At 48.2% G+C, this 19,345-nt stretch overlaps 2 protein-coding genes and 1 long non-coding RNA gene across 5 annotated transcripts; 1 reads left to right on the forward strand and 2 right to left on the reverse strand.

Annotated features, from left to right (window-relative positions):
* Window positions 1-4,501: 4,501 nt before the first annotated feature.
* LOC119541497 (cytochrome c oxidase assembly protein COX14) lies at window positions 4,502-8,584 on the reverse strand. Its single transcript, XM_037845578.1, has 2 exons — window positions 8,431-8,584; window positions 4,502-4,905 (listed from the first exon to the last, which is right to left on the reverse strand). Exon 2 carries the CDS (start codon window positions 4,895-4,897, stop codon window positions 4,724-4,726), a length of 174 nt encoding a protein of 57 aa, XP_037701506.1. The 5' UTR covers window positions 4,898-4,905; window positions 8,431-8,584; the 3' UTR covers window positions 4,502-4,723.
* LOC119541498 lies at window positions 8,320-13,065 on the forward strand. Its single transcript, XR_005218296.1, has 3 exons — window positions 8,320-8,580; window positions 8,928-9,077; window positions 12,687-13,065. It is a non-coding gene; the product is annotated as an uncharacterized LOC119541498 (long non-coding RNA).
* Window positions 9,476-19,264, reverse strand: GPD1 (glycerol-3-phosphate dehydrogenase 1). Of its 3 annotated transcripts, XM_037845574.1 has the most exons (10): window positions 19,127-19,264; window positions 18,079-18,128; window positions 16,340-16,529; window positions 15,643-15,820; window positions 14,660-14,800; window positions 13,918-14,056; window positions 13,564-13,676; window positions 12,694-12,927; window positions 12,366-12,472; window positions 9,476-11,366 (listed from the first exon to the last, which is right to left on the reverse strand). In XM_037845574.1, the coding sequence occupies exons 2-10, from the start codon at window positions 18,116-18,118 to the stop codon at window positions 11,270-11,272; spliced, it is 1,239 nt and encodes a 412-aa protein (XP_037701502.1). In that variant the 5' UTR covers window positions 18,119-18,128; window positions 19,127-19,264; the 3' UTR covers window positions 9,476-11,269. The 3 variants fall into 3 exon arrangements, with proteins under 3 accessions (XP_037701502.1, XP_037701503.1, XP_037701504.1); XM_037845575.1 differs by lacking the exons at window positions 15,643-15,820; window positions 19,127-19,264; XM_037845576.1 differs by lacking the exons at window positions 15,643-15,820; window positions 18,079-18,128; window positions 19,127-19,264 and having other exon boundaries at window positions 16,340-17,147.
* Between the last annotated feature and the right edge of the window lie 81 nt (window positions 19,265-19,345).

The following is a 19,345-nucleotide window of genomic DNA, read 5'->3' on the forward strand; positions in this document are numbered from 1 at the left end:
CATCACAATTTTTTATTCAATTTTAGAACATTTTCATTAGAGACAAAAGAAGGAAACTCAAATCTGAACCACCCCCCCTTCCATTATTGATTCATAGTATTGGTATAGTACATTTGTTACTGTTGATGAAAGAACGTTAAAATACTACTAACTAGTATATAGTTTGCAATAGGTATATTTTTTCCTATATGCCCCTCTCTTATTAACTTCTAGTTATAGTGTCAATACATTTTTTCTAGTTCATGAGAGCGATTTCTAATATTTGTACAGTTAATCACGGACATTGTCCATCACAAGATTCACTGTTTTATACATTCCCATCTTTTAACCTCAAACTTTCCTTCTTGTGACATACGTGACTCTGAGCTCTCCCTTTCCACCACATTCACAGTATTCAGCACTGTTAGTTATTCTCACAATGTGCTACCATCACCTCTGTCCATTTCCAAACATTTAAATTCACCCTAGTTGAACATTCTGCTCATAATAAGCAACCACTCCCCATTCTTTAGTCTCGTTCTATTTCCTGGTAACTTATATTTCATGTCTATGACTTTACATATTATAATTAGTTCATAACAGTGAGACCCTGCCATATTTGTCCTTATGTGTCTGTCTTATTTCACTCAATACAGTGTCCTCAAGGTTTGTTCATCAACCCATTTTTTGTTAAGATGGTTTTGTTCACACACCATACATTCGGTTCCCTGTATAGTCATGTATTTATGTATTCACCACCATTGCCACTATCTATATAAGGACATCTCCATTTCTTCCACAAAGAAGGAGGAAGAGTCAAAGAAGGCCCAGAGACAAAAGAGAAAGAAAAGAGAGGAAAAAAAAAAACAGCTAGGAAGCACCAAAAGAAAAGATAGCATTAAACTAAAGTGGAATAAAGAGTCAGAAAACATCACCAATGCCAAGAGTCCCACAACCTTCCTCCCATGTTTCCCCCATATGCATTTAGCTTTGGTATATTGCCTTTGTTATATTAAAGGAAGCATAATACGTTTCTGTTAATTATAGTCTCTAGTTTGCATTGATTGTATTTTTCCTCCAGTCCCACTCTATTTTTAACACCTTGCAATGTTGACATTCATTTGTTCTACCTCATGTAAAAACATATGTGTACCTGTTATCACAATCGTTGAGCACCCTAGGTTTCACTGAGTTATACAGTCTCAGTCTTTATCTTTCCTCTTTCCTTCTGGTGTCCCACATGCTCCTAACCTTCCTCCAACCATACTCACAATCATCTTTGTTCAGTGTACCCACATTGCTGTGCTACTGTCTCCCAAAATTGTTTTCTAAACCTCTCACTCCTGTCTTTTCCTCTTGGTCTGTAGTGCTCCTTTTAGTGTTTCCTGTGGAGCAGGTATCTTGTTCACAAACTCTGTCTGTCTGACTATTTTAAGCTCTCCCTCATATTTGAAGGACAGTTTTGCTGGATATAGGATTCTTGGTTGATGGTTTTTCTTTCAGTATCTTAAATATATCACCTCACTTCCTTCTTGCCTCCATGGCAAGAAGAAAAACAAAGTTTTTCCACTTTTGTCTTGCTGCTTTCAAGATTCTATCTTTTGACAGTTGATAATCTGATTATTAAGTGTCTTGGCATAGGCTTATTCAGATCTATTCTGTTTGGGATATGCTGCACTTTTTGGATCTGTAATTTTATGTCTTTAATAAGAGATGGGAAATTTTCACTGATTATTTCCTCTACTATTGCTCCCCCTTTTCCCTTCTCTTCTCCTTCTGGGGCATGTACATTCCTGCATTTCATGCAGTCACTCAGTTCCCAGAGACATAGCTCACATTTTTCCATTCTTTTCTCTGTCTGTTCTTTTGTGGGTAGACTTTCAGGTGTCCTGTTCTCCAGTTCCTGAGTGTTTTCTCCTGCCTCTTGAGATCTGCTGTTGTATGTCTCCATTGTGTCTTTCATCTCTTGTGTTGTGCCTTTCATTTCCATAGATTCTGCCAGTTGTTTTTTCAAACTTCCGATTTCTACCTTATGTTTGCCCAGTGTTTTCATTATATGCTTCCTCTCTTTTGCCATATCTTCTCCAAACTTTTTGAATTGATTTAGTATTAGTTGTTTAAATTCCTGTATCTCAGTTGAAGTGTAAATTTGTTCCTCTGACTGGGCCATAACTTTGTTTTTCTTAGTGTAGGTTGTAGTTTTCTGTTGTCTAGGCATCTGGTTTCCTTGGTTACCCCAATCAGGTTCTCCCAGACAAGAATGGGCTCAGGTCTAGAAGGAGGCAATAGTATCCTTTTCCCTGAGGGTGTATTAGGTTGATAAACCCTGTGATGCCTGCTTTTCTGCCCAACAGGTGGTGCCTGTCAGCCTGTAACTACAGACTGGTGTAAGGAGGTGTGGCCCATGGCTGTTTTCCCCCAGGCTGTGTGGTCTGGTCCTGAATGGAAGGCGGGTAGTAGAGCTTGGCCCCACCTTTTTCCTCTTAAGGAAGATTCACTCCCTGGGGAGAGGTAATTTACATTCAAATAGTTTCCCTACCTGTGCTATCTCGGCCCTTTTCTGGGTCAGAGCACAGGGAACTGAAAATGGCTGAGGCTTTCTCCACTAAGTCAAAAAAGGGACAGAAAGCCACCCTTCAGGGCCAAGTCCACAGCCACCCTCAGTTTTACCCATTGGCCTGAGACAGCAACTGGTTCTCTGGGCTCCCCCTCCCTCCCAGAGAGATCCTCTGGCTCTCCAAGGTCAGTTGTCACCAAAAGCCTCTGTCTGCTTGTTGGGGATTCATAGCTTGATTTGAGTAGTCCATGCTTGTTAATTGAAACCCCAGTTGAAGCTCAGCTGAGCTATATTCGCATGCTTGGAAAGTGCTACTCTCTAGCACAGCAAGGCTTTGCAGTTTGCCATGGGGGAGGGGCTCTCAGCTTGGGTCCACAGTTTTTACTTACAGGTTTTATGCTGCGATCTTGGACATTCCTCCCAATTCAGGTTGGTGTATGATGAGTGGACAGTCACGTTTGTCCCCCCGCAGTTACTCCAGATTATTTACTGGTTGTTCCTGGTTGTTTATTAGTTGTTCCAGGGGAACTAACTAGCTTCCACTCCTCTCTATGCCACCATCTTAGCTCCGCCCCTGCAATTTTTGAAGACATGATTTCTGCTTGGAAAATCCAAGACTTGATTTAAAAGTGTTAAAACTAGTAAGACTTTAATATCTAAAAACCTTAGATCACAAAAGCAGTTCCATTTCTACGCATCAAGCATGAAAACTTAAAAATGTCATTAAAAAAAAAAAGATTCCATTCACAAATGTAACAACTGTTAAGTAGCCAGGAATAAATCTAGCAAAAGATGTGAAAGACTTTTATTGATATTACTGAGGAACATAAAAATAAGTGGAGAAATATTCCATGTTCATGGTAAGAATACTTGATATTATAACTATAGCAATTTGTCTGTAAATTTGTTTGCAGTTTCAATAAAAAATCCCTCAGGGTTTTTCCTGTAACTTTAACAAGCTGATCCTAAAATTTAAATGGAAAAGTAAAAAGTCTCAGTCAATATAATTTGAAGAATAATGACGAGGAACTTGCCCTCCAAGACTGCAAGACTTACAATAAAATTATATTAAGACAGTATAATGTTGGTACAGAAATAAACAAATAGCTCAGAAACTACTCCCCCTTATCCATCTTTCTATCTAAACTTGATTTATGACAGTCATTAGCATTAAAAGGTGGGCAAATTTAGACTAGTCATTAAATGGTGTTAGGCTATTTCCTTTTCTATTCTTATTCATATCTATTGTTCATTTATCTTGCAAATGCTTCCTCCAAGCTGTGGCTTTGTTTTCACTTTTTTCAAAGTGTCTCATTTTTCATATATAAGGTTTTAAAAAATTTTAAACTTTTTCTCACCCAAAATTAGCTTCTGTTCTCTTTCAAATCCCTTTCACAACTGCAGTAGCAGAAGAAAAGTAGCTCAGTAGTAAAGACCTACAGGTAGACTTGCCCGTACAGTGGCACAGTGAGGAGTCTACCCTTATGCTAACACTACACGCACTGTTGAGGCATCACTCCTCACCACAGCCGGGTGCATTCGGCAGAAGGTACTGAGCCGAAAGAGGTGGCCTGCATTCCCATCAGCTGCCCAACAGCTCTTCCTTTTGGGAACTATCCCTCCTCCACTTTGCAATTTTGATCTGTCAAATAAGGGCCTCTGCCTTCCTTGACACAGAGGGACACGTGTGGCCACACTGGCCAGAGTATTCCATTGCCTAAACACAGTAATTGGTCCAGGAATGGTCACTGATGAAAGAAGGATTTTCAGAGGATTTATAAAGATGCTGGGACAGTCTTTTCTGAGATGAGAGCTGATATTACTACTCCTAAAATTGAATATCATCCACTTCACTAGTGATAAGAGCGCAAGACACAGAAATCCAGTCGGTGACAAGAAAACTAGTAGTCAAGGCCCTGCCTCTGTAGTCTACACTGTATTTGGGTAAACAAAAACACCAAAACACAGAAACGGCAAAATATTTAATGTCGATGGGTACACCTCACTCCCATATTCCTGCTGAGTCGATAGCCTCCCCAAACTGGCAGTACCAAAGGAAACACACTTTCTTCCAGCAAGGCTTGAAAAGCATCAAGGCCCTGGTTCTCTTGATATGTAAGTGACGGCAGTGAGGTCTTTCCATAGCATGCCTCAGGCCTCTCTGCTCAGGGGAAAGAGTCCCCAGTTCTACAAGACTCCTGAGGTCTTCTGTTCTTCTGCAGCCTGGCGCCGGGAGCTGCGCAGTTGAAAATAGTGGTAGACTCGGGCACTGCAGAGGTAGCCCCCATACACAGTGAGCAGCATCATAGAGGCGGAGAAGGTCTTATAGCCAAGGTCAGCTAGCTGCTTGGCAGTTGGCATGTTGTCCCCTGCAAAGACATACTGGCTTCAGACCTGAGAATAAGGTCTTATCTGCCCAGCCCCCTTACCTGTTTAAGGCTGTTCCATAACTTATGCATCCTGCTTAGTCTGTCTATACCCTATACTGAGGGGTCCCTACATGTAGGCAGTCTTATAAGGATTCTGAAAAGATATCATTTGGGAACTCTTAAGATTCAAAAGAGCAAATAAAGTCTGCATATTAAGACAGAAAAAAGGCTGAAACCAGATGCACCTGAATGACATCATAGCTAATGCCCTCCCATTTTTGCATCCCTCCATTTTTTTGTGGCCAGAAGTGACTGATATGGACCATCCAGTAATGTTCTTAATTGCTATATTACTTTAAACATGCATCAGTTTTTCTGGCTAGAGGGGAGTTAGTTAATGGAGGCAGCCAGGGATTAAACCTTAGCAGTGAATTTTTCTCTCTAGGAAGATCAAGTGGTTCCTTCTAGGCAAAATCTAATTTGTTTTCGCATAAAAACATTTTTATTCATGGTGGCTAGGCTCCCAGGCTAGCCCTCAAGCATGTTTAAGCCCTATATCTGAAACAGTTCCAACAGTACTTTTAATTATTCTTAACCTTCTATACCATTAATTCTAAGTTCCAAACTTAATACCAAGAGCTTATCCCAAGGACTAAAAAGAAACTTACTAAAAAGAGAGGCTAAGTTAAAGCAATTTGTTAACTCACATTCGCATGAGATAAATTACTTCCAATATAACTATTATCTAAATAGTCTGAACAAGCATGGAAACTACTCATCCTAAACAAAATGTTCATCAGTTTGACACTATGGATGTGTTCTTCAGCTCCTCTCTGTTAAAGGAATTAAGACTGCTTGAAATTAGTGAGAAAAGATTTAAAAGTCAAGCATTTGGAAGAAGAATCTCTGGAATAGCTGGTTTAGGGGACATGTAAGTGCTCTGGGGCTAAACATTGCCTTTGAGCCAGCCTTTGAGGGTGGCTCCCAAGTTGAGCTGAGGCACAGCTTCCTTGAATTATAATTCCAAATGACTCTGGAAAGTGCCATTAAGTGAAGTCAGAGGAAGAAAACCAAATGGCACAGATTCAACATGAGTAAAGGCTGTGTTCAAGTTATCTGAGGTTTGAAAGGACTCCAAGCTGTGCATGTGACAGTAAAAACACATACACAGAGCAGGACACTAAGGTGGGAAGCAAGTGCCCACCACCCCACCACCACTACCAAGCAGACCAGTGACCTTCAAGCTCCCTCTCTTATTTTTTCCTTCCCATCCCTCATTACTCTGAGCCTGGCCAGATGATAACCGGTTACAGAACCACCTCTACAAGGGGCTGGAGGAAAAGAGCTGGAAGAATTCACCAGCCAAAAAAGAAACAGGATGGTATAGCTGGTTAGAAGAGTGACAAGTCTGAATGACACAGACACAGTCCTGGTGTCCAGAACCTCATTTTCTTCTTTTGTCTCTAATCCTTCCTGAGGTTTCTTCTATTTTCAGATAAACAAAAAGTCCTCACAGACTCTGGATAAAGAGTCTGAGCTAAGGCAGTGGCAGTAGAAACGACGAGATCAGATACAGAAGTTATTTTGGAAATAGAACAGGATTTTATCAACTGAATGGCTTAGAGTTGGCAAGACAAAGCAGAAAATACTTCTAAGGTAGCAAGTTAGGAAATTTTCATGTACTATGATACTGTAAACAAATAAACAAGAGAAGCAGGTGCATGTCATTGTGTGTATGATGGGGGTGGGGTGGAGTCGTGTCAGTCAGTCAAGATCACGAGCTGGGTTTTGGACTTGTTAAAATTAAGATGCTCAACACAACACTCATGTGATGATGCCTCAGGCAGATAGAAATGGAAATCTGGACAGAGCATGGGAGAGAGGCTAAATTAAAGATACAAACTGAGGTAACAAGTGACACCAAAGCAGAGGATTCTTATCCAGAGAAACAAGCCAAGGGAATAAGTTTGAAGAAATGGAAAGAAGGTAGGAAGGAACTTCCCAGAGGAATTCCAGAAATTTCTGGGGGGCTTTTTCTTTTAAATATACCCCCTTTCTGGTTGAAAAGCACTGCTACATCAAGTCACTGCCAAAGGTGTGCAGTATCCTTCAGGTGTACTAGGCCAAAATAAGAACTGGGAACCACTTCTGCAAAATTAAGTGCCACGAAGACTGGTCAGATGGGACCATAGGGTGAAAGTCCATTTATTGCACTGGACTGGAAGAGACACTACAGGCATCAAATAAAGAGCATAGATTCTTAGCCAGGGCCCCAGCAGGCCTATGAACCCTCCTCCACAGAAAGAAGCAGATTATTAGAAGGATAACCCCAAAGATAATAACTGCCCTTCCTTTGGTTTGCTGGTTAAGGGAATGGGAGTGATAAGGCAGTAGCTTGAAGAAGGCAACAAGCTCAAGAGAATTCTAGTTTTGTTTTGCTTTTTGACAAGGAAGATTTGAATGTTTTAGAGGGGAAGAAACCGGTGGCTAAACTGAGGTTAAAAGAAAGGGGAGAAGGGAGGAGCAAGATACAGAAAAGCCTAAGAAAAGATGAAATTGAAATTACAATCCCGGGTAGAATTAAGATTGAAGGTAACTTCTGAGGTTAGCAGAAGAAAGTTCTCATCTGACAGATACCGATTTTCTCAATAAAGCACAAAGCTGGGCTATGCTGTGGGGTGATGGGGTTTGGCGGCAGGTTTCAAACAAACAACAAAGGGGAAGAATCGCTATGGAAAATGCCACCGAGGTGCAATATGCAGAGGTTAGTCGACCGCAAGGCACAGGTTTCTCCCCTGGACGACTAATTCCCTCAAATGAGTCCATCACCTCAGTCTAAATTCACTCATTTATCTATATATCTACTCCGCACGTACCGCACATCGTATTATGAAAGCCGCAGCCAAGAGCATGGCTTCAGTCTCAATGGATCTTATGGTCTGATGGGAATAAACTGTTCCTCAATACGTGTTAAGACAAGGCAAAGACAGTACGTGACCAGAAAAGAGAGATGAGGCATTATGAGGAGTTCTGAGCCGGGGTGGATGGGGGATCGAGACAAGTTAGCAGAAAGTGGGAGGAACTGTCTTTTTTAGAAAGGGTAGGTAGAACTGACAACAGGGGAGAAGAGGGAGGGCCAGCTTTCCGGGAGTTGAAAGCAGCCAAGGGATGGCGCTGAATAACTGAAATGCACGAAAGCCACTTATCGGGGCGCAGCGGAATAAAAAAACGAGGAGGGGCTTTTTGGGGTGTGCGCGTGGAAGGCCAAGAGGCCAGATCCGAGTCCAGGTTTGAGACGATCAGCGCTGCGCTTCAGCAAGGCTGAACTGCAGCTGCAAGAAGTTTGGGCTGGAAGCAGAGAGACCTCGCGGCTCTTGGTCCACGGCTCAGGATACGCCCATGACCTCAAGGGCACCGAAGACTGAAAACTCGGGGTAGGGGGATTTCGATAAGCAGAGGCTGGCCCCAAGTAGGCGAGCACTCAGCGAATAGGCGGTCCCTGCCTGGCCCTCGTAGACGGCATACCTGGAGGTTGCAGCTCCCTCCCGTCCAGGCGAGGTCTCCGCAGGCAGCGTGTCGCTACTACAATCAGAGCAACTCCGTACAGCAGCCGAACGCCGCACCCGGAACCAGAGACGTGCGGCCCAGGAACAACACTGAACGCCTCAGCTATTGGTACGAAAAGACCCTTTCTCCCTCCCACACGCCCCACTTGGCCTCTAGGATTTAGCTCTCATCTGGAGAGACCGAATCCCGCGCCCGACCCGGCACAACTCCGCCCACTAAGGCGGGAGCCGCCGCGGGCTGGCTGCCTCCTTTGAACTTCCGGCTTCCGGGCCAGTCATCCTTACTACGCATCCTCAGACGAGCCTTCCTCTCTGAGAGGCTCGTTGAATTCTGGGGGTTGTAGTCTTTCTCTATTTAGGGACGGTCCTTGGTGACCAAGGCTCTAGAACCGGAACTTTTAGTACTGTATACAGTACTCACTGGTGATAAGTCTTTATCTTTCTCCCCGACTCAAGAAAGAGCCAGCCAATCCCCAGCCTACGACGCGGTGACGTCCCTGGCAGCTAAGTAATTTCTCCTGCAGTCACTTCTCTGGAGTGGACCGCGCGCCCCCTAGAGCCTGGAGTTGTCCTTTCCCCCGCGTCCCGGGCGCGAGCCAAGCTCAGGTAGGAGGGGCACCACGAGGTCCGCACCACAGAGGAAGTGGCAGGTCTGGCCATGACCACGGAGGGAGTGGACTTCTTGTCCAGGGTGTCACATTCCCGCTTGCTGAGGCGTGAGGAAGCCCCTAAGGAGTGCCTGGGAAAGCTGGGAGGGCGTATCAGCCTTGTGGGAGGGGCGTGGGGCTTTGGCGGGCGGGGTGGAGGCTCTGGGCGCCGCTGCTGGGAGCTGGGAGTGACCGGGATTATCGAGGCGAGTTTCTTTTGGTTGTTTTTTTTTTTTTTTCTTTTCATTTTCCCTAATGAAAAATTATGCTTTTGGATGTGAGTGAAGAAAGAACGCACACGCAGTGATACCCGACAACATACACATTGCCGCATGCACTGAAGCTCCCTTCCCTAACTCGTTTCTGGAAAAAACATTTTATTGCAGATAGGCAGACTGACCCGAAGGCCTCTGATTCACAGTTGACTGTGGAGTGAACAAACGCAGGGAGATGTCCGAACAGCTAAGTTCGCAGCTGAGGGAAGGGAGCTAGTCTTTCAGGCCCCTCCTTGACCTCCTGGGGAGGCAGCTCTGGTTTCCGTGTCCCACCTGGGCCCAGCCAGCCTGGGGTGACTGTGCTTTTCACACACTCTCCCTGCCTGATCCGGGCAGCTCTGCCCTTCACTGGTAAGTCAGTGAACCCTAAAAGGCTAAAGGCAGAACAGAGCCCACCTTCCTGATTTTGTGGGGTGTAAGGGAGGAATAACATCTAATACTGGCCAGAGTCACAGTGTGCCAGGTGCTGCCACACAGAAGCTGAGACCCTCTGCTGGCGGTTGGCTGGAGCCTCTGGGGCCCTGGAAGGACTATTTATAGCCAGGGGCCCAGGCTGCTGACCTGTGACATTCCCCTCCCACTCCACTGGAGCAGGGCCACTGCAGAGCACCCACCTCTCCCTTCACCTGGTCCTGTCCTTCCTCCTTCACTCCAGAGCTGAGGTGGTTTGTATTTTCTTCCTCTTCCTTGAGTTTTGCAGCTCCTGAGGCACATATGTCACCACTCTACGAGAAGGGCCTCATTGGACAAGCAGCTCTGGCTTTGGAATGTCAGGACCCACTAACATGGGAACCTGCTCACCTTTCCCAGCTCTTGCTCTCCGTGGCCTCCAGATGCCAGATCTGGTTAGCTGCTCTGGGGACAGCAAAAACTGAAGTACCAGGTTTGGGAGGAGGAAAGGGGTGGAGTCAGGGATGTCCTTCAGGGAGATAGCAGCAGGAGGGGCCCAACTGACCCCTCCCCTACTGGAACAGCTGAAAAGGGAGGCAGGGCAAATACAAAGGTCACAGGGAGCCTCGAGATCCAAGCCTGCTATGTAATGGTGTAGCTCTGTCAGCAGATTAAGTTCCTGCTCCCCAAAGAGGATGTTGGAGGGGAAGGCAGGGGAAGGCTTGGAAAGGTCACACAGGGTGGAGAGGAGCTGGCAAAGAACTAAGAATCAGGAAGTCCCTAGGGAGAGTGGCAAGCCCCAGGGCCAGAAATGCCAGCGTGGCAGCAACTTGTGCCAAGGCAGCTCGAGGGAGGGGAAAGGGGATGATCAGAGATTTCTGAGGATGCAGATGTTGCTAGGAGAAGCCAGAAGGGAGTTGTTTGAGATCTTTGTATTTTGTTAACAAACACTGAGATCCATTGATGCTGTGTGGGGCCTGGCAGAGGTCAGAGCCAAGGGGTCCCTGGAGTCTGTGTCAGCTCAAAAGCCCAGACTCCTCCTCCCTGGCTGCCCTTGCCTTCTTCCCTCCTGAGGGTGACGTATTTCTTTAGCCACTTAACTGCACTTACGGGCAGGATTCCTAGTCTGTGTGAGGCAACAACTGGTAGCCCTTGCCCTGCCTCCCTTCCCCAACCCATCCCTCTCCCAAATACACACACATACATACACACATAAAGCAGGCAGCATTGGGGCTTGATTCTACCTCTTTCTCGGGATAGGGAGAAAGCTCCACATCTGGGAAGGGTCAAGGCCACTCCATGTGTGGCTGAGATGTGGTAGCAAGAGGCTGCAGGCTGCTTGAGGATTCAGGATCTCCAGGTGGTAGAAAAGCTTGAGAACAGGCTGCTCCATGGGGAATCCTGGGGGTCCTGGGGACCAGGTGCCCCAAGCTTCTGTTTGTCCCCATTGGCACAAAGAAGCTGCCTGTCCTGGGCCCCATCTCGCTCACATATGTTCTGGATGATTCTGTAGGCAGTGGATGAATTCACCCACTGGCTGGCTCTCGTAGCACACCTTGTACACAGCTGTGAACAGGGGGAACCTACAGTGGGGAGGGAGAGGCCCAGCTTAGCCTCCTGCTCCCCATCCACCACTTACCCCCCACCCTATTCCCCCACCCCCACCACCATAAGCGCATGCAGACTGGCTCTCAATTTCCACTTGCTGAGAATTTTAACTCCCAAGCCCTGGGTTTTAAGTTCCGGTTGCTAACTGCCCTGCTTCCCATCTAACAGAACTTGTCTACTTGATTCCCCAGCTTGAATATTTTGTTCCAATTGGGCAAGCAACTTAACCTCTCTGAGCCTCGGTGTCATCAACTGTAAAATGAGGGCAATATAACAAAGCAGTGAGGATGTGATTATGTATGTGAAGGTACTCAATAAATGCCAGTTTCCTTCCTTCTCATCCTCCTGCTCAGACTGCTCCCTTTACCAGGAGGCTTTTCCCTGACCAGCCATGAGCTGATCTTCTGAAGCCTGTTTCATGGTCTCTTCTTCTGGGATTCTTTCCCAGATCAACAGAGCTCTGCTTTGATCAGCCCGGTGAACTGGGGCTGATTCTGTGCTCCCTGGAAAGGAGCACTTTGAGCACAGACCAACCTGCTGACACCTCAACACCCAAGACAGGATTCTGGGGATAGGATTGGCCTTGGAGGAGAAGCGCAAACTAGAGTGATGGGCAGAGAGGTGGTGCAGTCAAATGAGCTTATCCCTGGTGCCCCGGGGCTCCAACCCCCATAGCAAACAAGAAGCAAAGGACAGAAAGAGAAGGACGCACCAAAGGGGGCCGAGTAATGTAGTATAAGGAGCACTAGACCGAAAGGAGTTCAAAGACCTGACTCTAATGGGTTGAATGAGCTAGCCGGGGGACAATGGGCATATGACAGACTCTCCAAGCTCTGGTTTCATTATCTATAAACATAAGGTAACATTTCCCTCTGCCTACTTCATGGATTGTAGAGGGTCCAGGGAGATGATGAACAGGGAGAGCAGTCCTGGCTGTGGTTCCCTCAACCAGTGGGGTTGTGACGGCCACTTACTTGTCCACCAGGCCCTTGTGCTGGAGGATGCTGTGTAGCTCCTGGGCTGTCTGGGGCCCCTGCAGCTTCTGCCCATTCAGCATCTCTTTCTCTAGCTGCTCAATGGACTGTGAAGAAAACAGGAGGGGATGGGCAGAAGTGGGAAAGGAAGGTTGCCAGGATGAGGTGGAGAGATTGGGGCTCAGATGGGAGGCAGGATCTTGGAAAGAAGGGGTGGGGGTGTTTACAACAGTCTTAATATGATGTTTAGGAGATACCCTCTGTGTAGCATCTCTACCTTGACACCCACCGGGACCACCCTCTGTTCTTCCTTCTCCCCAGGCCCTACCTTTCCGGTGCGGGCGAAGGCCTCAGCCACCTTGCGGTTCCGCCCTCCGTAGCAGGTAGTGATGAGGTCAGCAACACCGCAGCTCTCCAAGAAGGTGGCAGAGGACACGGGGCCACTGCAGAAGAGCTTGGCGAAGGCTATCATCTCCATGAGTCCCAGCCGGATCACAGCTGCCTTGGTGTTGTCACCAAAGCCCAGTCCATCACAAAAGCCAGCCCCCACGGCCACGACATTCTTTGGGGAGAGGAGGTCATAGCTGAGAAGAGGACCACCCCCTTCCAGGCCCCACTTGAAGCTCTCAGCACCTGCCTCCTCCTTCTTACATCAGCCATGGCATACCCATTGCATAAGTAAAATATAGTATATGTAATAGGCCCCTGAACTATTTCTACCTCTTGGTTTTCTCACTTGCTGTATCCCCAAGATTGTACTTCCTGGCTCCCCATCTTGAGGACATTTTCTGAAAGCCACTCCTCTCCAGATGGTCCTCCCATCCATGACCCATTCTATTCTGTGGCTCTAAGTAGTGTCCAGGATCCGTAGTTCTGGCCATCATACTGTCTGAGTATCCTGGATGTCTTGTTTCCCGTTAGCCAGGGAAATACTCCAGGATATCTCCTTTTTCCCCTGGGCCACCCTCTGAAGCCAGGGACAGAGGTCCCACGAGGGGCTAGAGGGAAATGATGAAAAGGGGACCAGTGTCTGAGGGTAACTATTCTGCAGGCCTGAGTGGCCCTGGCCTGGCTTCTGCAGTTTCTTCTTATGTGACTGGAGCTTGGTGGGGAAAGGTAGCAATTGCCCAGGGCTGGGCCTGGAGCTCACCTTCTGCAGGACCTTCTTCCCACCTGTGGGTGCCTGTGCCCCTCTCACCTTTAAGGCTCCACAGATCTCTACTGTTTCCACCTCTTGCACGACGGTAATACGGAAGTTTGGTGTCTGCATCAGCTCTTTCAGAAGCTGTCCCTGGGCTGGGTCCTTGCAGCCTGAAGTGGGGAGGAGGTTCAGGAGGGAGGACTCTAACTGTTGTTCCCACAGCTGCCCTAAGCGGGACCTGTAAGCTCCATTCCTGGGGTGTTCCAGTCCTCCCTCTCCTCTGATGCATTGGTCTTCCCATCCCTGCCTTAGGGGAAGGCTGTGGCTAAGGGGTGGGGGTGGGATGAGGGAGGAGCCATAATTAAAGCTGTGTTGTGTATGAGGGTGGGGGGATTGGGGAGGCGCTCTCACCAATGGTCGTTTCGCAGAACTTCTCATCAGCCACCTCGCTAGCGATGTTGGCCCCCATCAGCACGCTCATGGGGATGCCAAGATGTTCCCCAATCACTTCAGAGATGAGCTTCAGCCCATTGGGGCCCTCGTCTACCCCCTGGGCACACAGATGGAGTTCAGGCCAGGTGCCCTTTATGCCAAATGAAGGCTTCCTACCTAGAAATCCTGCCCCCTCCAAATCTACTGTTCATCTGTGTCCCTCCCCAGAGGTCCTGTCCATTCCCACACAGCTAAAGCCTACTGTGAGGAAGGCAGACACAGATGAAAACCAAATCCATCTGAAAACTCTTCTGCACACCCTCAATCAACCTCTCCAAGACAATATATTCCCTCTGCATCCCTGAACAACTCTCATCCTAAATACCCCAAATTTCCATTTCAGTCACTGCCCCAAACCAACTCCCCTTTCACACTCCTCCAACCAGCTTACTTCTTATATCCCCCAGGCATCTCTTACACCTCCTCAACTCCCCGAAGACATCTGCCTCCGAACCAATCCCTTACCTACTCCTTAACTAACCACCCCTTCCCAGCCACCCCCAGCACCTGACAGCTTTCTCAAGCCTCCCCAAAGCCAACTCCTCTCCTCTTTCCCAGAAACTCTTGGCCTACTTCTGCCATTTTCTGTTCTCACTTCACCCACCCTAAGCCCCTCAACAGCTAGCCCCCCACTTCGTCCACATAAAGGCATCTCTGGCACCTTAATAAGAGATATGCCTATAGCGTTAGCCTTCAGGTGGCCCTTGAGCTGGTCACAGATCTTGCTGATGAACTGATGAGGAACCACAAAGATCAGGATGTCAGCATCCGCTGCAGCCTGGATCACATCTGGGACAGCCACCTGTGGCGGGGGGGAGGGCGGGAGCAGGTGCTCACAGGCCTGGCAGACCTCTCTCAGCCCCTATGGAACGCCACTCAGGAGATCTGGGGGCCAAAGAATGAGGCTGGTTGGGGAGAAGGGAGTTTGAGGGGCTGAATCCAAAAGTGGCTGAACTTGGAGGAACAAGACAATTCCCTCCCCCCAGCTATCACTCCAAGCTCCAGCTGTCCTGGGCCCTTGAGGACTCCTGGAAACCTCCTTCCAGCTTTCCTAGCCCTTGGCTGTGGGACAATGACAGAGGCCAAAGAAGGCCTGCACTGGCAAGGAGGAGAGGCCAAGTAAGATTTCATCACCATGCTCCGTAGGGTCCCCACTAGGAAGGGGGAGGGGAGCCCCAGTCTTCCTGCCTTCCCTGCTCTCCTTTTCCAGGTGGGGAGAGAGACACGTGGATTTGAACAAAGAACTTAAGTCCAAGGAGCAGCCTCCAAGTCTGCTAATAACCTGGTGAATGAGTAACCAGATGACAGCCTAAGGCGGGGACTACCTGGACCCCAAATCTGGGATCCCACAAACGAGTCTTTGGTTGCCATGAAGACCAACTTCCTTGTGTTCTCCCTTTCACACTTGAGAGCCTGTAAGGCAGGGAGGTGCTTTCAGGTTCTCCTTGATCTCATAAAGAGTCTGGGTGAGCAGTTTTGGGGCTGTGCATCGTTGTGCAGGTAAGTGTGCGTGGAGCTCACCAAGTCCAGGCCCCTCATCCTGCAATGGCTGCCTCTCAGTAGGGGCACCTTTGAGATCTGTGCTTTTTAACTTCCCTCCCTCCACTCCCCGCTGTCCCTTCCTTGCAGGGTGTTGGAGCTCACCACATTGGGAGGCAGCTTGTGCCCTGGCAGGTATTTGACATTCTCATGCTGTGTGTTGATGATCTCCGTCAGCTTCCTGCCCCCAACATCTTCCTCAAACACCCACATGTTCACCCGTGGGTCAAAGCCTGCCAGCTGGGCTGCATTGCCACCCACAATCTTGGCGATGGCTGAACCCCTGGTGGGAAGTGGGGACATAGTGAAGTGGAGGCGTGAGGACATAAGGAGGAGAACAGTGTTGGCCAATGGTTAGGGGGCAGGGACAGTGCTCCATTTCAGGATCTCAGCAGCTCACCAGATTTACTTGCCACTTTCCATATCACCCCCGCCCCCATGACAGAGTGCATCCCCAGTGACTTGGTAGAAGAAAGGAGACTCAGTCTCCCTCATGCTTTGCTGCTAGAGAAGTGGGGCCGGCCCTGCTGGTCTCCCCATCCCCCCAACCCCAAGCAGCTTTTCAGGCAGGGAGCACTCCAGAGGCTCCCTTCCTATGGTGAACAGGTGCAGCTGCCCTGGCAGGCAAGGGCCCGGAGAGGTTTGAGGACTGTCTGTCCTGGTGGGGTTAGGCACAGAAGAGAGCAGGGGTGGAATAGGAACCTACCCACTCTCTGCCTCCTGCCTGCCAAGGCTCCCTCCCTAAACCCTGTACTTGGGAGAACCCACCCTTCCCTCTACACCCCTTGACGGAACCGCTTACCAGTTGCCGGAGCCTACAATGCAGACTTTCTTGCCAGCCATAGTGCCGCTTCTCTGTCCAAGCCAGCTCAGTGCCACTCTCCCCAGCTCCTCTGCCGGCTGGGAGCATTTAACTCCGCCACACGTGAGTGCAGCCAAGCTCCACCCTCGAGGGGTGGGTGAAGAGGCGGGTGCCCAGGGAGATGGAGAGTCTGGCAGAGCCAGCGAAAGGGGAGAGGAGGGTAGAGACAGGTGGAGAGCAGGAATGGGACAGAGATCAGGCCTGGCGTTTCCTCTTAGGTTTGCCAGCTGCTGGTGCTAGCACACATCTTCCCTTGGTCTCAGGCCTCGTAGCCATCAAACCCCCTGCCCCTCACCCCAATCCATGCTATCATTTTCATATCTGCCAAGAAACAGCCCAGATAAGGAGCAAGTGACTGTTCCCCTTCACTCCCTGTCCCCTGACAATGGAATGACATACTCAGGCCCTAGCAGCAGATATGGAAATGCCTTTTTCTCAAAGGTAGGAATTCCCCCCATATCTTCCTAGGAGCTCAAAAACTGCTCTACGGGTTTGTCCTCTAGTAATGAAAGGGATCTCAAGTCACTGGTCCCACACTAGCTCCACTGAGGGGCTTGGAGAGGTGCAGTAAGGGGGTATGGGCTGGCTTTTAAAAAGACCATGTAAGCTCTAAGGGCCTATTTCAGGGGCAACCCCAGGATAGGAAGGGACCCCAGGAACCTGGGCCTATTTCAGGGGCAACCCCAGGATAGGAAGGGACCCCAGGAACCTAAGAGACACCATTCCGATCACCACAGGGATCATCTCAGGGACTCACCAGTGGGCCTCTCTATCTCAAAAGACCCCTACCTGAACTTCCAGGAAGGGAGACAAAAAGGTGAAAGAGGGTCCTAATGCCAAGTGGTCAACAGTTCTCCTTTTGCAGGCTCTGGGCTTAAGGCAGGAGAGGAGAGAAAAGAAGGTGCCAAAATGTAACTGTCCTTGAGAGCCTTTGAGCTTTCTTCGGTTCCTTCTCTGCTGGGTTTCCAAGCTACCATACTACCACACTAGGGGCTTCCTCTAGTTCAAGGAGAGTTTACAGAGTTTACAGAGCCCAGGGAAGAAGGACCTGAGACAGCAGTTTATCTCAGGGGCAGCTGTGAACAAGCTATGTCGTCTCAGAATGCTGTAATTGAGAGTAAGTGGAGTGTGTGACTTTCGGGGTTGAGAATGGAAGGAACACATTCAGCAGTTCCAGGGCTGTACACTGCCCACAGACATGTTTGACTAAGAGCGAGCTTTGGTTTCTAGGCTGATTGAGAGTGGCGTAAGAGGCCCCTAAAACTCTAGTTGTTGGTGCACCTTGGCCTAGAGAGCAGATACCACTGGTGCCCACGTGCTGGCCTCCTGGCTTGGCAGACTGCTAAGTGGGTGTTTCTATTCCCTTGGGCTGCTGCTGGTCCGCAACAGTGATAAGCACTGGGCTAGAGGAGGGTCTGTGTGCAACCACTGTGTAAAAGTAACCAGGCAGGAGGTCAAGTCTGGGGAGAAATGATTTTCCAAGTTCCAGAAACTGCCCAGAAAAGCCCACAACATTCTCCTCCCATGGCCAGGGAGTTCCCATAGGGGAACAACCAGTAGTTGGTTGTTTCCTTAGAACAAAGTTGCACTCAAAACAGTTCCAGCCTCCCATAAATCCACTGCACTGGCCCTGCGATCATAGCACCAGTGCCAGGCTGCCAGCTGAAAGCACTACTTACAGGTAATTGAAGAGAAAGGATGCTTCTGTCCCTGGCACATAACCGGAACCCTGAAGAATGAACATTTGTGCATAAAATAACCCCCATACCTTAGACTAAATGCTTCCATCTCTCACTATGACCTATAATCACTTTAGGTAGTGTGGAGACAAACAATCTGCTTATTTATGTAAGAATAAAGAAGGTGCAAAAATTGAGGGTTGGCTGGTCATAGGAAGTTATCTGTACCACCAGAGCTCTTTTCCCAAGAGCAAACTGTAAATTATTTGCTTGAAATTAATAATGGTTCATCAGTCATTCATTACACATGTAATCAGCCTGAGTAAAAACAGATGCCATTTCAATGTCCTTGACATCAATTTTCTCCACTTCAAGTTATCACCACCCCACACACACACTCTTCTCCCTGCTTCCCCTACTCAAGTTTGATAAACCTGCAACTTCCAGACTGGGAACTGGGGTTGTATCTTTAGTGGGTTTGATTGCATACAGGTAATGCTTCCGTGTTCCCATTCAGAGAGGCAAAGGATAGTTTTTTAACTACAACCTTGAAAAGTAGGAGGCATTCACCCCGTGTTCTAAAACCCCCTCTTGGGTAGAACCAAGCACAAAGGAGGAAAGCAATGAGCTACAAATGCAGGTAGTGATTATTCCCTAAGCAAAAGCATAAAGTTTTATAATTTTGCTTAGGGAATAATCACTCCTAAGCAAATCTTCAAAACTCTGCCAACAAGGGGATGGTTGTCTATAGCAGGAGGATGAAAACATAGCACGTCCATGCTGGCTTTAAGAACTGAAATCTTACTCAGGGCCATGAAAAGTGGTACCCTGAAGAATGGCAGGCACAGAAAACAAAAATGTCTTTGGTCTTCTAGGCCCTGATCCATATATGGATAGGAGCCTGAGAGGAGAGTGGAACTCCTCTAGAGGAGGCTCAGTTTGTCACATCCAAAGAGTAACAGGCACCCAAGACAGTCTACTCCAGCCAACAAGGCTTCTATGGCCTGGGGAGCTCTAGGCAGAAAAGGAGTCAGTCAGTGCCACTGACCTGTCAGGTACCTGCCCAAGAGAGGAACTGGAGGCAGGACTCTCAGATCCAGGAGTGAAATCCGACAATCCAACCAGCACCTAGTCTGCTGGAACATTGGAGCTGACAGAGCAATCTATAAAAGAACCTGAGGTCCACAAGGGTAGGAACCTTGTTTTCTACCATATTCCCACTTCCAGCACAACAGCTGGCACTCAGCAGGTGCTCAATAAATATCTG

Source organism: Choloepus didactylus, chromosome 8 (assembly GCF_015220235.1).
Source record: "Choloepus didactylus isolate mChoDid1 chromosome 8, mChoDid1.pri, whole genome shotgun sequence".
Taxonomy (NCBI): domain Eukaryota; kingdom Metazoa; phylum Chordata; class Mammalia; order Pilosa; family Megalonychidae; genus Choloepus; species Choloepus didactylus.

What these genes read in the sequence shown, in the direction of transcription:
- LOC119541497 (XM_037845578.1), bottom strand. Translation starts at nt 4,897, where the DNA reads ATGCCAACTGCCAAGCAGCTAGCTGACCTTGGCTATAAGACCTTCTCC.
- GPD1 (XM_037845574.1), bottom strand. Translation starts at nt 18,118, where the DNA reads ATGTGCCAGGGACAGAAGCATCCTTTCTCTTCAATTACCT. An exon ending in ATTGTAGGCTCCGGCAACTG is followed by an intron (nt 15,821 to 16,339) that starts GTAAGCGGTTCC and finishes ACTTCCCACCAG; the next exon opens with GGGTTCAGCCATCGCCAAGA. An exon ending in TAGGCATATCTCTTATTAAG is followed by an intron (nt 14,057 to 14,659) that starts GTGCCAGAGATG and finishes CTGTGTGCCCAG; the next exon opens with GGGGTAGACGAGGGCCCCAA.